The sequence below is a fragment of the Ornithorhynchus anatinus genome, chromosome 5, assembly GCF_004115215.2.
Source record: "Ornithorhynchus anatinus isolate Pmale09 chromosome 5, mOrnAna1.pri.v4, whole genome shotgun sequence".
NCBI lineage: Eukaryota > Metazoa > Chordata > Mammalia > Monotremata > Ornithorhynchidae > Ornithorhynchus > Ornithorhynchus anatinus.
The window spans coordinates 13,880,874-13,896,384 of NC_041732.1; the positions used below are offsets into that span (position 1 = coordinate 13,880,874).

General features: G+C 50.1%; 1 protein-coding gene across 1 annotated transcript; it reads right to left on the reverse strand.

The window, feature by feature from the left end:
- Positions 1-733: 733 nt before the first annotated feature.
- MPI (mannose phosphate isomerase) lies at positions 734-15,204 on the reverse strand. Its single transcript, XM_029065106.2, has 9 exons — positions 15,121-15,204; positions 12,683-12,834; positions 11,569-11,696; positions 8,266-8,466; positions 6,811-6,952; positions 4,859-5,041; positions 4,396-4,569; positions 2,453-2,661; positions 734-1,212 (listed from the first exon to the last, which is right to left on the reverse strand). The coding sequence occupies exons 2-9, from the start codon at positions 12,696-12,698 to the stop codon at positions 994-996; spliced, it is 1,272 nt and encodes a 423-aa protein (XP_028920939.1). The 5' UTR covers positions 12,699-12,834; positions 15,121-15,204; the 3' UTR covers positions 734-993.
- Between the last annotated feature and the right edge of the window lie 307 nt (positions 15,205-15,511).

Genomic DNA, 15,511 nt, shown 5'->3' on the forward strand with positions numbered 1-15,511 from the left:
GGTGTGATCCCTTTAGTTTGGGCTACCTGAGGCACAATCCTGCCGAGACACGGGGACGGAGAAGCCGACCCTTGGAGTGACTTTCCAGGTAGTCGCTAGGCTCTGAGCTCAAAGCCATCCTACCGCAAAATTCAAATAAGGTTCCAGGTTGATGCTAGTTAATAACATAGTGGTATTTTTTAAGCACTTACAATATGCCAAATACTGTACTAAGCGCTGGGGTAGACAGAAGGTAATCAAGTCCCACAGGAGGCTCAAAGTCTAAGTAGGAGGGTGACCATGGATTGAATCTCCATTTTGCAGATGAGGTAATTTAGGCATAAGTAGTGAAGTGGCTTGCCTACGGTCACATAGCAGGTAAATGGCAGAGCCGGGATTAGAAACCAGTTCCTCTGACTCCCAGGCCCCTGCTCTTTCCACTTGGCCATGTAGCTTCTCTAATCAAGACTCGGCCAGAGGGGCGAAAGGACCTGCAGACCCTTCTGTGGAGCTCAGGAAAGGATGGTGAGGAAGGTGGGGGTCGGGGGGAGGGTTTCAGTGGGAAATAGAACCCACCCATCCCACTTTCCCACATAGGCTCAGGGACCAAGCAAATCTCACCTAAAGGAGCCAGGGACTTGGAGAAACCAAGTCCCTTATCCCTAGAGACTATTCCTCTACCCTACGTCCTTTTCCCATTGCCTTCCCAGGGAGCTGAGGTCTTCAAGATGGGGCAATGAAAATCAATGCCAAGATCCTTCTATGTCTCCTATTCCACCCCAAAGCCAATCAACCCAGGATCTCCAAAGCTTTTGATACCGTGCTCTGACAGTAGTGAGTGCTTTCTAAATATCACTGATTGATCAGTTTGGTACCAGGAGGTCCTCCTTGCGGGGATCGGGGCTGCCGCTTCTGCAGCTGCTCTGAGGCACTTGGCTAAGTCCTGGTCATGGGCACATACCACCTGAGATGGGGGGACATCTCCAAGGGGGACAGGGGCGAGGACACAGAAGGCTACAGCAAGCAGCAGGCCCGGAACATCAGCAGGCTGCCGGACGAGGTGAGCTGCAGAGAGACGCTCTCGTTGGCTGCGATGAAGAGCACCACGCCGCGTCGCAGGGCTATCTCAGAGTGGCTCGCCGTTGAGGGGCCCGTGGCTTCTCCCTGCACCACCAGCAGGATGCTGGCGGAATCCAGGGCCGAGACAGTGTACGGTTTGGCGGAAGCGGGGACCTGTCGGGGGAGGAGGGGAAGAGCGGTTGAGCTGGGTTAGCGGGGCAGTCTCCTCCTCAAACACTTGTTCCCTTTCCTTGAGTTTGCCGGTGACCCTCCAGAAGGATAAAAGAGCCCGTTCTCAGTGACAGATTCCCCCTTAGGCTCCCTGGTCAGCACCCCAGGGCCTGGGAATTCCCCTCGCTCTGAGACATGGATTGGGAGAGACCATTCTTCCTTGTCGTCTGCTGCTGGTTCAGTCCCCTGGCCAGATTTGAGTGGGATCCTCCAACTTCATACGTGAGCAAACTGCTATGCCAGCTCATGGACCCTGGCCTTCTGAGAAAGGAGAAGGGGAGCTAGGTGGGCAGACTATCTTCTTCAGTCGCCCTTCGCTCTGTAGGATCTCTGCCGTTCCTCTCATTCAACCTCCTCCGGTGACTCCTGGCTCCCACTCAGCCTGCTGGGAGCAAGTGCCTCATGGTTGGCCTCACTCTAGCACCAGACCGAATCGATCCCAACTGAAAGCTCTCCAAATCTTTCTGGTTTGGAAATTCTGGTGGGAGACATTAGGGAGCTTCCTGTCTTTCCCTGACTCACACTTAAATGGTCTGTGACATTTGAATGGAAATGACTTTCTTCCAACTTTTTTCATTTTCTCCCAGGTTTCGTCATACTGTGATAGGATTTAAGGAAGAGGGGAAAGAGTCTTCCCAACAAGCAGGGAATGGGTAGAGAATATAGTTGCTGGCAGAAGAGGCTTTGGCTCATCTCTCTCTAGTTCAACCTGGAGTAGAAGGAACTGAGAAGTCAGGAACAATCTGTCTTCAGCTTATGCTGCCTCCCTCCAGCTTAATCGCTTAGCTTTCCTCGGAATTTTCTCTTCCACCCTTTTCCACCTGAGTTCCTAACTTACTAACTGGGCCTTGCTCTTTGCAAAAAGGAAAAGGGGAGATCAGTTGAAAGCCAAATAGAGCCCCCCACCACTCGCTTTTCATTTTTTTAAGGAGGGATGGAGCCCCTCGTGAGGGAATTGTCATTTTTTCCATCTAGCCGTTGTCGTCTCTGTCGCAAAGATCTCTGTATTAGAAGGAACATGCTTACGGGTCCCAAGGCGAACTCGTTGGGAGGGAGCAGTGAAAAACCACTAATGCCTGGTCGACACCCTACGCCTGCTGCTTAAAATCAGCTTGGAGGCTACTTCTTTGGGGGTCCAGGGCTAGACAGACTGCCTAGCCATGGGGTCCCCGGCTCCACTCACCTCTATCTTCATGACAGTGAAGTCGGGCACGGGCGGATTGTAGGTGAAGACGCAGGGGTCCAGGCGGTCTTGCACGGGGGTGAACAGCTTGGCGCTACTGGGGGCGGGTGTGTAGTTAAGCATCTCGCAGAGAGTCAGCACGTCAATGAACTTGGGCGTCAGGCCGGCCCGCACAGTGTTGTCTGAGCAGGCCATGCATTCCACACAGTCTGCGAGGAGGTGAGAGTGAGGGTGAGCACATCGACCCAAGCTTCCCTGACCTCCCCAACTGGGCCCCCGGGTTGCCACCAGCCCAAAGACCACATCTCCTCCAAGAGGTCTTCCCCGATTAAGCCCTTTTTCCCCCAGCTCCCTCTCCCTTCTGTGTCAACTGTAGACTTGGATTTGTGACCTTTGGGCATTTGGCATTCCCTTCGCCCTCAATCCCACAGCATTTATGGGAATAGAAACTATACATTATAAATTATTTGTATTAATGCCTATTTTCCTCTCTAGACTGTAAGCTCATTGTGAGCAGGGAACATGTCTACTGTCTGTGAACTGTACTCTCTCAAGCACTTAGTACAGTGCTCTGCACAGAGTAAGTGATCGATAAATACCATCGATGATGACGAAAAACCCTCCCATCTGGCTTCCGCAAGGGGACCCCTAAACCCCAGTGACCTGAGATGGTAAACAGGTTGGCCAAGATCTATGGTGACCTTTCCGTAGGGTCTCCAGGCCTCTCTGCTCGATTTTCCTGAATCCACAATACTGAAAAGAGGGAGGAAGAACTGAGAGGGTTAAAACCTTTTAAGGACAATACTAATAGGAGCAAAAATTGAATGTTAACTTGAAAATTTCCTGGGAGAGGCAGAGGGGTCATGTAAATAAATGGAAGTCCTGGGCCCTTCTCCCAGGAGTTCTGTCCAGCAATCCGGGGTTCCCAAGACCCCTCCCTCCACTTTGGTGCGGGATGGGTGCAGCAAGAAGCACAGTGGACTTCCCAGTTCCTGGACGGGGCTTAGGGTGAGGGTTGGTGGTGATGTTTTAAAGTTATTTTTCTGTATCTCTTCTCCCTGGATTTTAAACTCCCTGACAGCAAGGACTGCCTTCAGTTTAAATGCTTTATGTAAAATTCCAAGTAGTTAGTACAGTGTTCTGCCCAAAATGGCCCTCAACAACAATAATGATAACTGTGGTTTCTGTTTAGTGCTTACTGAGTGCTGGTTAGATACAAGACAATCAGGTTGGGCACAGTCCCCATTCCTCAAGGGGCTCACAAGTCTAAGGAAGAGGGAGAACAGGTTAAGTTACTTTAATTCCCTGTGCCTCAGTTTCCTCAACTTTAAAATGGGGATTAGATACCTGTCCTGCCTCTTATTTAGACTGTGAGCCCCATGTGGGATGGGGATTGTGTCCAACCTAATTAACCTGTACCTACCCCCGCATTTACAGCAGTGTTTGACACCTAGTAAGCACTTAACATATACCATAAACAGCAAACAAAAACAGATATTTTTCAACTCCATTTTACAGATGAGGAAACTGAGGCAGAGAGAAATTGCCCAAAGTCATCCAGCAGATGGGTGTCAGAGCCAGGATTAAAACCCACATCTTCTGAATCCAAGGCCCAGGCTCTCTCCATTAGCCCTTGCTACATATATTAATTATAAGGAGTATTCCTTCATTCATTCAGTTGTATTTATTGAGTGCTTAATGTGTGCAGAGCACTGTACTAAGGGCTTGGGAGAGTACAATAAACAATAAATGGACACATTCCCTCCCCCAGTGAGCTTACAGTCTACAGTATGCAAATGGACTCATGGAACGCCACATCTAGGTGAGGCCTTGGAGAAAATGTTCGGGGAAACCACAGACCCCATGGACAAAGGTGCCCATTCCAAGCACCTGGCTGTGCAGGGGAATGACTCCCTCCGACTCGCAACCCCTCCCCACCTCACCTCCGTTCAGGTAGGCGTGGGGCTCGTTGGCTTCCAGGAACATGGCCTCCCCTGGCTGCAGCTTCACCAGGTTCAGGAAGTAGATAGCAAAACAGCCAATGTCGCCTGGGTACTGGGTGTGCAGCTGCAGCAGGAGCTCTCCGTTGCTGGCGGCCACATCCCCTCCCGTGGCCACTGTCAGGGGGGAGTTGAAGGATGAGTCGGGCTGAGGCAGACCATCTCCCACCCCTGTGATTTCCAGGCCCCACCAACGGGCCTAAGCTCTAGGCGAGAGGAGAAGACCAAAGGCATCGTCTTGTCCCGAGCCCATGGTCAACGGATTATGGAAACGAATGCCAAGTGGACCGGCTCAGCTCTGTCTGACGCCCGACTCCTCCCTCACCCCAAGGAAAGGGACCACAAGGGCAATCCGGCCCCATCCCGCCCTTCCCCCGGCCCGCCTCGCCCCCGCCCCAGGCCCCACCTTCCTGGGAGATCCGCTTGACGAGCTGGTTGAGCTGCTCCACGAAGACCTTCTTCTCACTCTTCATCATGCTGGTGAAGCAGATGCGCAAGGCGGAGGCCATCGCGTGGGGATCATCCCCCATGCTCCGCTCTAGCTGTTCGGCTGCCACGTTGCCAATCAGGGCCCGGAATTCAGGCACCTCTGTGGGAGGACAAAGCCGGGTTAGCTCTCACACCAGGGCTGGGCCTGCCGGGCCATTTGCCCTCCTTCCCCCATCCACCTACAACCTGGGCCAGTGTACCCTTACAGGAGCCTCCCTCGGTCACAGTACCCTGACCCTAGTTTCAGGGAGTTGAGGCTTTGAAAAACTTCTTCCCCCAAGAAGTTGCTTCCCCTATCTTTATTTTACTGTCTGTCTCCCCTGCTGGATTGGAAGCTTGTAGAGGGCAGGAATTATGCCTATTTATTCTATCACACTGTCCCAAGTGCTGAGTACCATTGATTAATTCCCTGACTCAGGCTGGCATGAGTGAAAGACAGTGGAAAGTCAATTATCCAATAGTTGATTTTCACAAGGACCAGTTAACCAAGGCTAGAGAGAAAAACCCCAAACAAAAGTTTATGGAATATTAAAATTGGGCCTGTATCTTTCAGAAAGAGCCAGATCATTTTTCATTTGTTTTTTAAATGGTATTTGTTAGGTGCTTACTATGTGCCAGACACTGTACTAAGCACTGCGATAGATACAGATTAATCAGGTTGCAGAGAGTCCCGGGTCCACAGAGTGCTCACAGCCGAAGTCAGATGGAGGAGGATTTAATCCCCATTTTAGAGATGAGGTATCTGAGACACAGAGAAGTTGTGAGAAGCAGCAGAGCCAGAATTAAAACTTGGGCCCTCTGGCTCCTAGGCCTGTGCTCTTTCCACTGGGCCATGCTACTTCCTGGTTGTATTTTTTTTACAGTATTTGTTAAGCGCTTCCTATGTGCCAGAGACTATACTAAGCACTGGGGTAGAAACAACCTAATCAAGTTGGACATAGTCTTAATCCTCAGTTTCCAGATGAGGCAACTGAGGCATGGAGAAGTGAAGTGACTTGCCCAAAGTCACACAGCAGACAAGTGGCGGAGCCGGGATTCTGACTCGCAGAACACTGCTCTAATCACACTGCTCTCAGTTATTTGTACTTTCAGTTATATGAACAAGCCTTGGCTCGATTTACCAGTTTCAATTCAAAAGAGTCAAAACGAATATTGTGCACAGCAGGTGACAACCATATGAAATTCCTCACCATAAGAGGAAAATATCAGTAGGTTCAGAAGTGTTTGGATAAATCCATGGACGAGAGGTCCACATGATGGAAGCAGCATGGCCTAGCGGAAAGAGCAACACGGGCCTGGGAGCCAGAGGAACTGGGTTCTAATCCCAGCTCTGCCAACTGCTTTATGTGTGATCTGGGGCAAGTCTCGTCACTTCTCTGTGCCTAAGTTTCTTCAGCTGTAAAATGGGGATTCAATACCTGTTCTTCCTCCTACCTAGACCATGAGTCCCCTATGGGACAGGGGCTATGTCCAACCTGATTAACTTGTATCTACCTGAATGCTTAGTGTTTGAAACATAGTAAGTGCTTAACAAATACATAAATAAATACATAAATAAACAAATTAATTACTTAAATTGGAAAATTAGGGCAGGGAGGGAAAAAATTAGGTATTTTAGATGGCACATGTCCATCTTTTGGCTGCTGTTGGAGAGGGCACACTGGGCTGGGAAGACCCCAGGTTTGATCTTATGTGGCACTGCCTGCCTTCTTTTGGAGAAACTCCAGGCATTCTTATTATCAAAGTCCTCAAGTTCCCTTCACTATGAGTCATTCACTGACCCCAACCAGTTCCCCCAGCCCCTTTTGCTTCAACTCTTCCTCCTCCCCGCAAGTCTACCCATCCCTCCGGAGCCCGGCCCCACCTTACTTTGAAGGAATTCCACAATCTCCTGAACAGGCCGGAAGCCACAAAGGCCCTGGAAAGGGGTGAGGGCAATAGCTAGCTCAGGCTTATGGTTGGCATCTGGATAGTGCTCTGGGGCTTGAGCGTGCAGCTTCTCTGCCAGCTCCTACAAATGAGGAAGAGAAAGGGTCACTGTTAGGTCTCCCAGGTATCCCCCTGCCAAGAAGCAGGAACCTTAATTTAAGAATATCCCTGACCCACCTCGGAGGCATCAACTGTACCAGAGTCTGCCCTTCGGGGCCCTATTTGGGATAGGATCCTATTTAAGGATTCTTAAGTTTTGTTTCCCAATTTATTCCTTGCACCACACATGAGGTTCTGTGCAAAGTCTCCTCCCTCCCACCTGGGAAGAATCCTGTGGCAAAGAGGGTGTTGATCAACAGTGCCTTGGGGCTCCACTCCCACTGGACTTCAGCCCTGATGGGGCACATGCTCAACTAACGGGCTGCCCATGCCCAGTCACATCAAAGATGGTGGCCTGTAAAACTTCTCCCGGCTTCCCGGGAGCTAATGGAGAACACCAGTTGGGAAGTACTACCCTAGGTCCCAGTGGGGGTAAGATCTGAACTGGGGCAAGCACCTCACTCTGTGACTAGCAGAGGGGTGTAGCAACTGGTTGGCACAAGAAGAGTTTGTCCAGGCCTGCCCATTCTGGCTGGGCAGGGCTCCAGAGGCTCCAGGGCCAAGAACAGCCTTTACCGAGACATAATGAGAAACTTCTGTGTTGGTCTGCCTTGGCACCGCACCCAAGAGAGGACAGAGAAAGGCAGATGAGCTCATTGTTAGGATACTTCATCAGGGCCATAAGATATGCTTAAAATCTGTCCGCTGGCATCTGAACCTAGGAGAGAATCCCCCTGCTGAATCCCTAAACACTGTGGCTTTGTCTGCTCTGTGGTCACTGGGGGAGGCAGGAGGGAGCAGATGACAAACCAAGGCTCTTAAAGTCCAGAGCAGCTACTGTGGAATTTGCCTGGTGTCACTTGGGGTCCTCCCTACACTGCTCAACGGCAATGCCCACCGGCAACCTCGTCCCAGCTGCCAGAACTCTGAGACGGGTTCAGGGGGACTGGAGGTGGGTGAAAGGATGCCGGGGTGACCGGGGCTGCCCCAAAGGACAGCCCAACCGACACGACTCAGCCGCATTTCTATCAAGCCGCCCAGGCACTAGGCTTCTGCCAGGCAAGGTTTGGCCGAGGAGAGCTAAATTGGGAGATGTCAAATAGTTCCGGATTTAGCCTCGGGCTCAAGTCCGGGGAGGGGCTAGGGCCACCAGGAGAATCCAGAGTGGGATGGGGAAAAGTGAAAAGAGGAAGGGAAAGCTCTAAGGCCAGCAAGCTCAATACATAGACACTAAATCTTCTCGATTGCCTGAAGACCACCCCCTCCCCTTCTCCTCCTCGGGTCTCATCCCCTTACCTTGTTGGGATGCGCCTGGATGGATAGGGCTGTGTTGACTGACAGCACTTTGAACAGGAAGGGCAGCTGGCTCTGGAAGGCATCTCTGACCTTTGACCCCAAGCAAGTGGGGTTGTCGGCAATCCACTGCCCTAAAGTCTTCTGGACGATGCGGTTGTCAAGGATCACAGCGTCCCCCCGGGGGTGGGTGCCCATCCAGAGCTGGAAGGGGTAGAATAATCAACCAGATTAACTAGTACCTACCCGGTGCGCACCACAGTGCTTGGCATATAGTCAGCGCCCAACAAATATAATAACAATGATACCATATTAATCATAATCACTCGTTGAGCCGGAAGGGCCAAGAAGACCAGTAGCTTTGCCAGAGGGGAGATAATCTTTCCCCAGTCCAGGCCACAAGGGTAGGGGGACCTCAATCCAGTTACATAAATTGAACTCCACAAAAATCACTTTTTCGGCTGAACTGGATTCTCTCCTCCTCCCTGTTACATCCCCATCTTTTAAACTGTGAGACCGTTGTTGGGCAGGGATGGTCTCTACCTGTTGCCGAATTGTATATTCCAAGCACTTAGTACAGTGCTCTGCAGCCAGTAAGCGCTCAATAAATACGACTGAATGAATGAATGACTCCCCCAAGAAGAACACAGGGCTGGGCAGGTCCACTACTGAATATCCCGGGATTCATAAAACAAGGAGTAGGGACAAGTCACGTGCTTGTCTGGAAGGGGCAGCCAGTTGCCCCCTATAACTCTGTTTTAGCCTCCTCTGCAGCTGGTGCCACACCCCAGAGACCCAGGGGAGAGGGAAACCAGAATATCCAACTTCCTGAACAGAGTCACTCCCGGGAGATTCACCACATTCTCCTTTCCCCAAGTCATGAGCAGCTCCCTTCCATTAGCAAGAGGTGGTCTCGGGGGAAAAAAATATTCCCCCAGGGATGTATTTTTTGGCCCTGATCTGATCCCTAAAAACTGTTTGGTGCCTCAGTTTCCCCCTCTCAAATAAAAACAAATAATAAAAATATATAAATGCTACATATTTACATTCATTCATTCATTCAATCATATTTATTGGGTGCTTACTACAGGCTCTCGTTATATCCCGGCTAGACTACTGTGTCAGCCTCCTCTCTGATCTCCCTTCCTCCTCTCTCGCCCCACTCCAGTCTATTCTTCACTCCGCTGCCCGGCTCATCTTCCTGCAGAAACGATTTGGGCCTGTCACTCCCCTTCTTAAACAACTCCAGTGGTTGCCTATCAACCTCCGCTCCAAACAAAAACTCCTCACTCTAGGCTTCGAGGCTCCACATCACCTTGCCCCTTCCTACCTCTCCTCCCTTCTCTCTTTCTACCGCCCACCCCGCACGCTCCGCTCCTCTGCCGCCCACCTCCTCACCGTCCCTCGGTCTCGCCTATCCCGCCGTCGGCCCCTGGGCCACGTCCTCCTGCGGTCCTGGAACACCCTCCCTCCTCACCTCTGCCAAACTGATTCTCTTCCCCTCTTCAAAACCCTACTTAAAACTCACCTCCTCCAAGAGGCCTTCCCAGACTGAGCTCCTCTTTTCCCTCTACTCCCTCTACCATCCCCCCCTTTACCTCTCCGCAGCTAAACCCTCTTTTCCCCCTTTCCCTCTGCTCCTCCACCTCTCCCTTCCCATCCCCACAGCACTGTACTCGTTCGCTCAACTGTATATATTTCCATTACCCTATTTATTTTGTTAATGAATTGTACATCGCCTTGATTCTATTTAGTTGCCATTGTTTTTACGAGATGTTCTTCCCCTTGACTCTATTTATTGCCATTGTTCTCGTCTGTCCGTCTCCCCCGATTAGACCGTAAGCCCATCAAATGGCAGGGACTGTCTCTATCTGTTGCCGACTTGTTCATTCCAAGCGCTTAGTACAGTGCTCTGCACATAGTAAGCGCTCAATAAATACTATTGAATGAATGAATGAATGCACAGCATTGTATTAAGCAATTGGAAAGTACAATTCGGCAACAGATAGAGGCAATCCCTACCCAACAACAGGCTCACAGTCTTGAAGTGGGGAGACAGACAACAAAAGAAAACAAGTTACATATACTTATATTTATATTTATAAATATAAATACTTATATTTATATAGTATGTATTTATATACTATAAATACTATAATAAAAATAATAAAAATACTTTCTATGGGCCAAGCACTACTCCAAGATACAAGATAATCAGGTTCCACTTTGGGGCTCACAGTTTAAGTAGGAGGTAGAACAGGTACTGAATCCCCATTTTGCAGATAAGGAACTGAGGCATAGAGGAATTAAGTGACTTGCCCAAGGTCACATAGCAGACAAGTGGAGGATACAGGATTTGAACCCAGATCCTCTGACTCCCAGGCCCTGGTTCTTTCTACATGGCCTCGCTGCTTCTCTGCGAAGCAATCTTTTCTTGTCCCCGCTTGACTGGGCTGGGGTGCAGACCACTTAGATTCTCTGAGCTCCTTTGAAAATGGTAAACTAGAAATCTTTCTGATGTTTATTTCTGCCCTTACATCCCCAACTACTTTATTATTAAACATTCCCCCACCCTGCCAGCATTGAGTAAAATGCCCCCTGTCCTTCTGCAGTTCTGGCATTACATTGCGTGCTCTTAATGTTTGTTCAGATTTTCTAAGGATATTGGCATATAGAGATGCTTAGTACAGTCCACACGATATGATTAACTGACTGTTCTTCAGATTCACAGCTGGCCTCCCTAGTAATGGAAAGAGAGCCCAGGCGCATGGAAGCAGCGTGGCTCAGTGGAAAGAGCCCAGGCTTGGGAGTCAGCGGTCATGGGTTCTAATCCCGGTTCCGCCGCTTGCCAGCTGTGTGACTTTGGGCCAGTCACTTGCCTTCTCTGTGCCTCAGTTCCCTCATCTGTAAAATGAGGATTAACTGTGAACCTCACACGGGACAACCTGATCACCCTGTATCTCCCCCAGCGCTTTGAACAGTGCTCTGCACATAGTAAGCGCTTAACAAATACCAACATTATTATTAACTGTGAAGTTCACATGGGACAACCTGATCACCCTAAATCTACCCCAGGGCTTAGAACAGTACTTTGCACATAGTAAGCGCTTAACAAATACCAACATTATTATTATTAAAATGGGGATTAAAAACTGTGAGCTCCACATGGGACAATCTGATCACCTTGTATCCACCCCCCCAGCGCTTAGGGCAGTGCTTTGCACATAGTAAGCGTTTAACAAATACCACCATTATTATTATTATTATGCAGGAGGGCAAGAAGCTGGAAGAGAGACTGGATCTTACCTCTGCATATGGCTTGTCTTCCTCAATCTGGGCCAGCGGATCACTGCTGGCCAGCAAGCTGGCCACCTCGCTGTCAGAGCCCAGTTTGCCCCAGGCATAATGCTGCACCTTGCAGGACAGGGGAAAGACTACACGCAAGACACCAAAGTTAGGGGAATCCCGTGGGTCACATCTCCCCACCCTGTTTCCCCTCCAGCTACCCCTTATCAGCCCTACCTAGGCACCTGGGCAGACCCAGCCACCGGGCTGGATTTATGCTCATCTCTTTACTTTCTCCTGCTTCCTCCTACCCTTAATGGTCTCTCTCCCCAGCTAGCCTGTAAAGTCCTTGGGGGGCAGAGATCAGGGTCGACTACTGAACCCTCCCAAGTGCTTCGGGCAGTGCTCGGCACAGAGGGGGTGCTCAATCGATCAGAGGTATTTACTGAGCGTTTACTATATGCAGAGCACTATTCAAAGGGCTGGGGAGAGACAATAGCTCAGCTTCCCCTCCCTTCCACGTCACCCTGACTCGCTCCCTTTAGCTCTTCCCCCTTCTCTCCGCCCCACAGCACTTATGTATATATGATGTTAATGGTCTTACTATGCGCCAAGCACTGTTCTAAGCGTACACCTCTGATTCTACTTATTTATATTGATGGCTGGTGGCCTGTATTGATGTCTGCCTCCAGGCTGTGAGCCTCTGGTGCGCCGGGATTGTCTGTCTTTATTGTCCTTTCCAAGCGTTCAATCCAGTGCTCTGCACCTAGTGAGCGCCCAGGAGATACTATCGAATGAATGAAAGAGTGGATGAAGGATTACTGGTGGATTAGCTGAGCTCCCCTCATCATCTCCTCTTGTCTCTGTGCCATCCCGGGAGGGAGGGAGGATGCGCTGGGGGGAAGACTCCGGCTTTCTTCCCCCCCGGGGGATCCCGACCCACGGGATCCCGACTCAGGAAGCCAGGATTTCGGGCTCCCAGCCGGCCGGGATTGCCTCAGTGGGACTTCCCCAGCGTTCAGCGCACAGTAAGTGCTCAGTAAATAGGAATGAGTGGATGAATAAAAGGGTCCTTGGAGCCCTCCCCGCCAGGCCCCGGCTGTGGCCACCCTCGGGGCTAGCAGGGGAGGCTCACCTCTCTGCTCCGCCATCCTGTCCGCGTCCCCCGGCCTTCTCCCGCAGGTCTGTCCCGCAGGCCACCAGGTCTGTCCCGCAGGCCACCGTCCCGGCCGGGCACCGTCACGAGTCACCTGGGCATTCCGGGAAATGAAGTCCTAATTTGCCACCCTGAGAGGGGGAAGAAGAAAAAGAAGAAGAAGAAGAAGAAGAAGAAAGAAAGAAAAAGAAGAAAGAAAAAGAAAGAAGAAGAAGAAAGAAAAACAAGAAAGAAAAAGATAAAGACGAAAGGAAAAGAGAAAGAAGAAAGAAAAACAAGAAAGAAAAGAGGAAAAAGAAGAAAGAAAAAGAAGAAAAAGAAAAAGAAAGAAGAAAGAAAAACAAGAAAGAAAAAGAAGAAAAAGAAAGAAAAAGAAGAAAGAAAAGAAGAAAAAGAAGAAAGAAAAAGAAAAAGAAAGAAAAAGAAAAAGAAGAAAAAGGGGGAGGAAGAGGACTACTCGTTGAGGGCTGGGGACGAGTGACTGTCCTCTCCCAAGCGCTCAGCACCGTGTTCTGCACACCGTTAAGTGCCTGGCACGTAACGATGGCAATGCTGGCATTCCTTCAGCGCCAACTGTGTGCCAGGCGCTGGGGTAGGTACAAGCAAATCGGGACAGTCAATCAGTCAGTGATCTTTATTTGGGGGCTTACTGGGTGCAGAGCACAGTGCTAAGCGCTTGGGAGACAATGCTACTTTCAGGATGCAATGATAGGGTGGACTGAGTTATAGGTCTGGGAGTCAGAAAGACCTGGGTTCTAATCCCGGGACTGCCACTAAAAAATAATAATAATAATGTCTTCCACTTAAAAATAATAATAATAAAGTCTGTCACTTAAAAATAATAATAATGGTATTTGTTAAGTGCTTACTATGTGTCAGGCACTGGACTAATCGCTGTGGTGGATGATAATAATAATAATGGTATTTATTACGTGCTTACTATGTGCCAAGCATTATTCTAAGCACCAGAGTAGTTACGATTTATTCAATTGTGTATTTATTCATTCAATTGTATTTATTGAGCGCTTACTGTGTGCAGAGCACTGTACTAAGCCATTGCACTAAGCGTTACAAGGTAATCAGATTGTCCCACGTGGGGCTCACAGTCTTAATCCCCATCTTACAGATGCAGTAACTGAGGCACAGAAAATTTAAGGGACCTGCCCAAAGTCACACAGCTAAGAGATGGAGTGGGATTAGAACCCATGACCTCTGACTCCAGAGCCTGTGCTCTTTCCACTGAGCCATGTGGCTTCTCACAAATGCTTCTCACTTGTTCGCTATGTGACCTTGGGCAAGGCACTTAACTTCTCCGTGCCTCAGTTTCCTCATCTGTAAAATGGATGCGACAGGGACTGCGTCCCACCTGATTAGTTTGTATCTACCCCAGTCTTTTGTACAGTGCCTGGAATATAGTAAGCACTTAACAAATGCCATAATAATTATCAGGCAAAATAATTTGCTGCTACAATCTACATCGTTAAATGCTGATTAATAATGCAGGTTTCGGTCTTTTGAGTACCCACAGTCTCCCAACACCCTGACAATAACTTCTGCCATCTTAGAGTTTGCAGATGGAGGTGACAGGGGAGTTTTCAAAAGTTTGAGGGCCATGGGGACTTTATGCCTATTTACCAGCACTTAGAACAGGGTTTTGCCCAAAGTAAGCGCTTAATAAATGCCATTGTCGTTACTATTACATAACCACCTAGATAGACTGGCAGCAGCGTGGCCTAGTGGATAGAGCACGGGCCTGGGAGGCAGAGGGACTGGGTTCTAAACCCGGCTCTGACACTTGTCTGCTGTGTGACCTCAGGCAAGTCACTTCACTTCTCTGGGCCTCTGTTCCCTCATCTGTAGAGAAGCAGCATGGTTCAGCGGAAAGAGCCCGGGCTAGGGAGTCAGAGGTCATGGGTTCGAATCCTGTCGCCGCCACTTGTCAGCTGTGTGCAAGTCACTTAACTTCTCTGTGCCTCAGTTACCTCATCTGTAAAATGGGGATTAACTGTGAGCCTCACATGGGGCAACACCCTGTATGTCCCCTAGAGCTTAGAATTGTGCTCTGCGCATAGTAAGCGCTTAATAAATACACCCGATTACCCTGTATCTCCCCCAGCTCTTAGAACGGTGTAAGCGCTTAATAAATGCCAGCACTATTATTATTATTAAAATGGGGATTAAAAGGGTGAGCCCCACGTGGGACCACCTGATTACCCTCTGTCCACCCTAGCGCTTAGAACAGGGCTTGGCACCTAATCAGCGTTTCACACACACCACCCTTATTGTTATTAGCCATTCTTCCTGTCGATTTGCCTAGGAAACGTCACTGCAAGGACATAAATGAAGAAGTTGGTGAGGAGCCCAAAGGGGAAGTTGCCCTCTGCATCGGTGCAAACAGTTGCAGGGCTGCAACCTACCAAAAAAGGGCCTGCCGCTCGAGCCCAGAGGGGTGAAATGTCTGCCTTAAGGATGGGGGGAGAAAAGGGAAAGGCAGAGCGCACTGCAAAGGAAGGACCTCACCTCCACGCCCCTCTGGTCTCCAAGAGCTTGGGAGGGGGGAGGGAGGAGGGAAAGGGAGTGCGCATGCGTCGATGGAGAGGGGAGGAGGGAGGAGGGAAAGGGAGTGCGCGTGCGTCGAGGGAGACGGGCGGGGGGAGGAGAGAAAGAGAGTGCGCATGCGTCAAGGGAGACGGGCGGGGGAGAGGGGAAAGGGAGTGCGCGTGCGTCGAGGGAGGCGGGCGGGGGAGGAGGGAAAAGGAGTGCGCATGCGTTGAGGGAGACGGGCGGAGGGAGGGAAAGGGAGTGCGC

What these genes read in the sequence shown, in the direction of transcription:
- MPI (XM_029065106.2), bottom strand. An exon ending in AAGACAAGCCATATGCAGAG is followed by an intron (nt 8,467 to 11,568) that starts GTAAGATCCAGT and finishes TACCCCTTCCAG; the next exon opens with CTCTGGATGGGCACCCACCC. An exon ending in TCCAGGCGCATCCCAACAAG is followed by an intron (nt 6,953 to 8,265) that starts GTAAGGGGATGA and finishes CCTCATTTGTAG; the next exon opens with GAGCTGGCAGAGAAGCTGCA.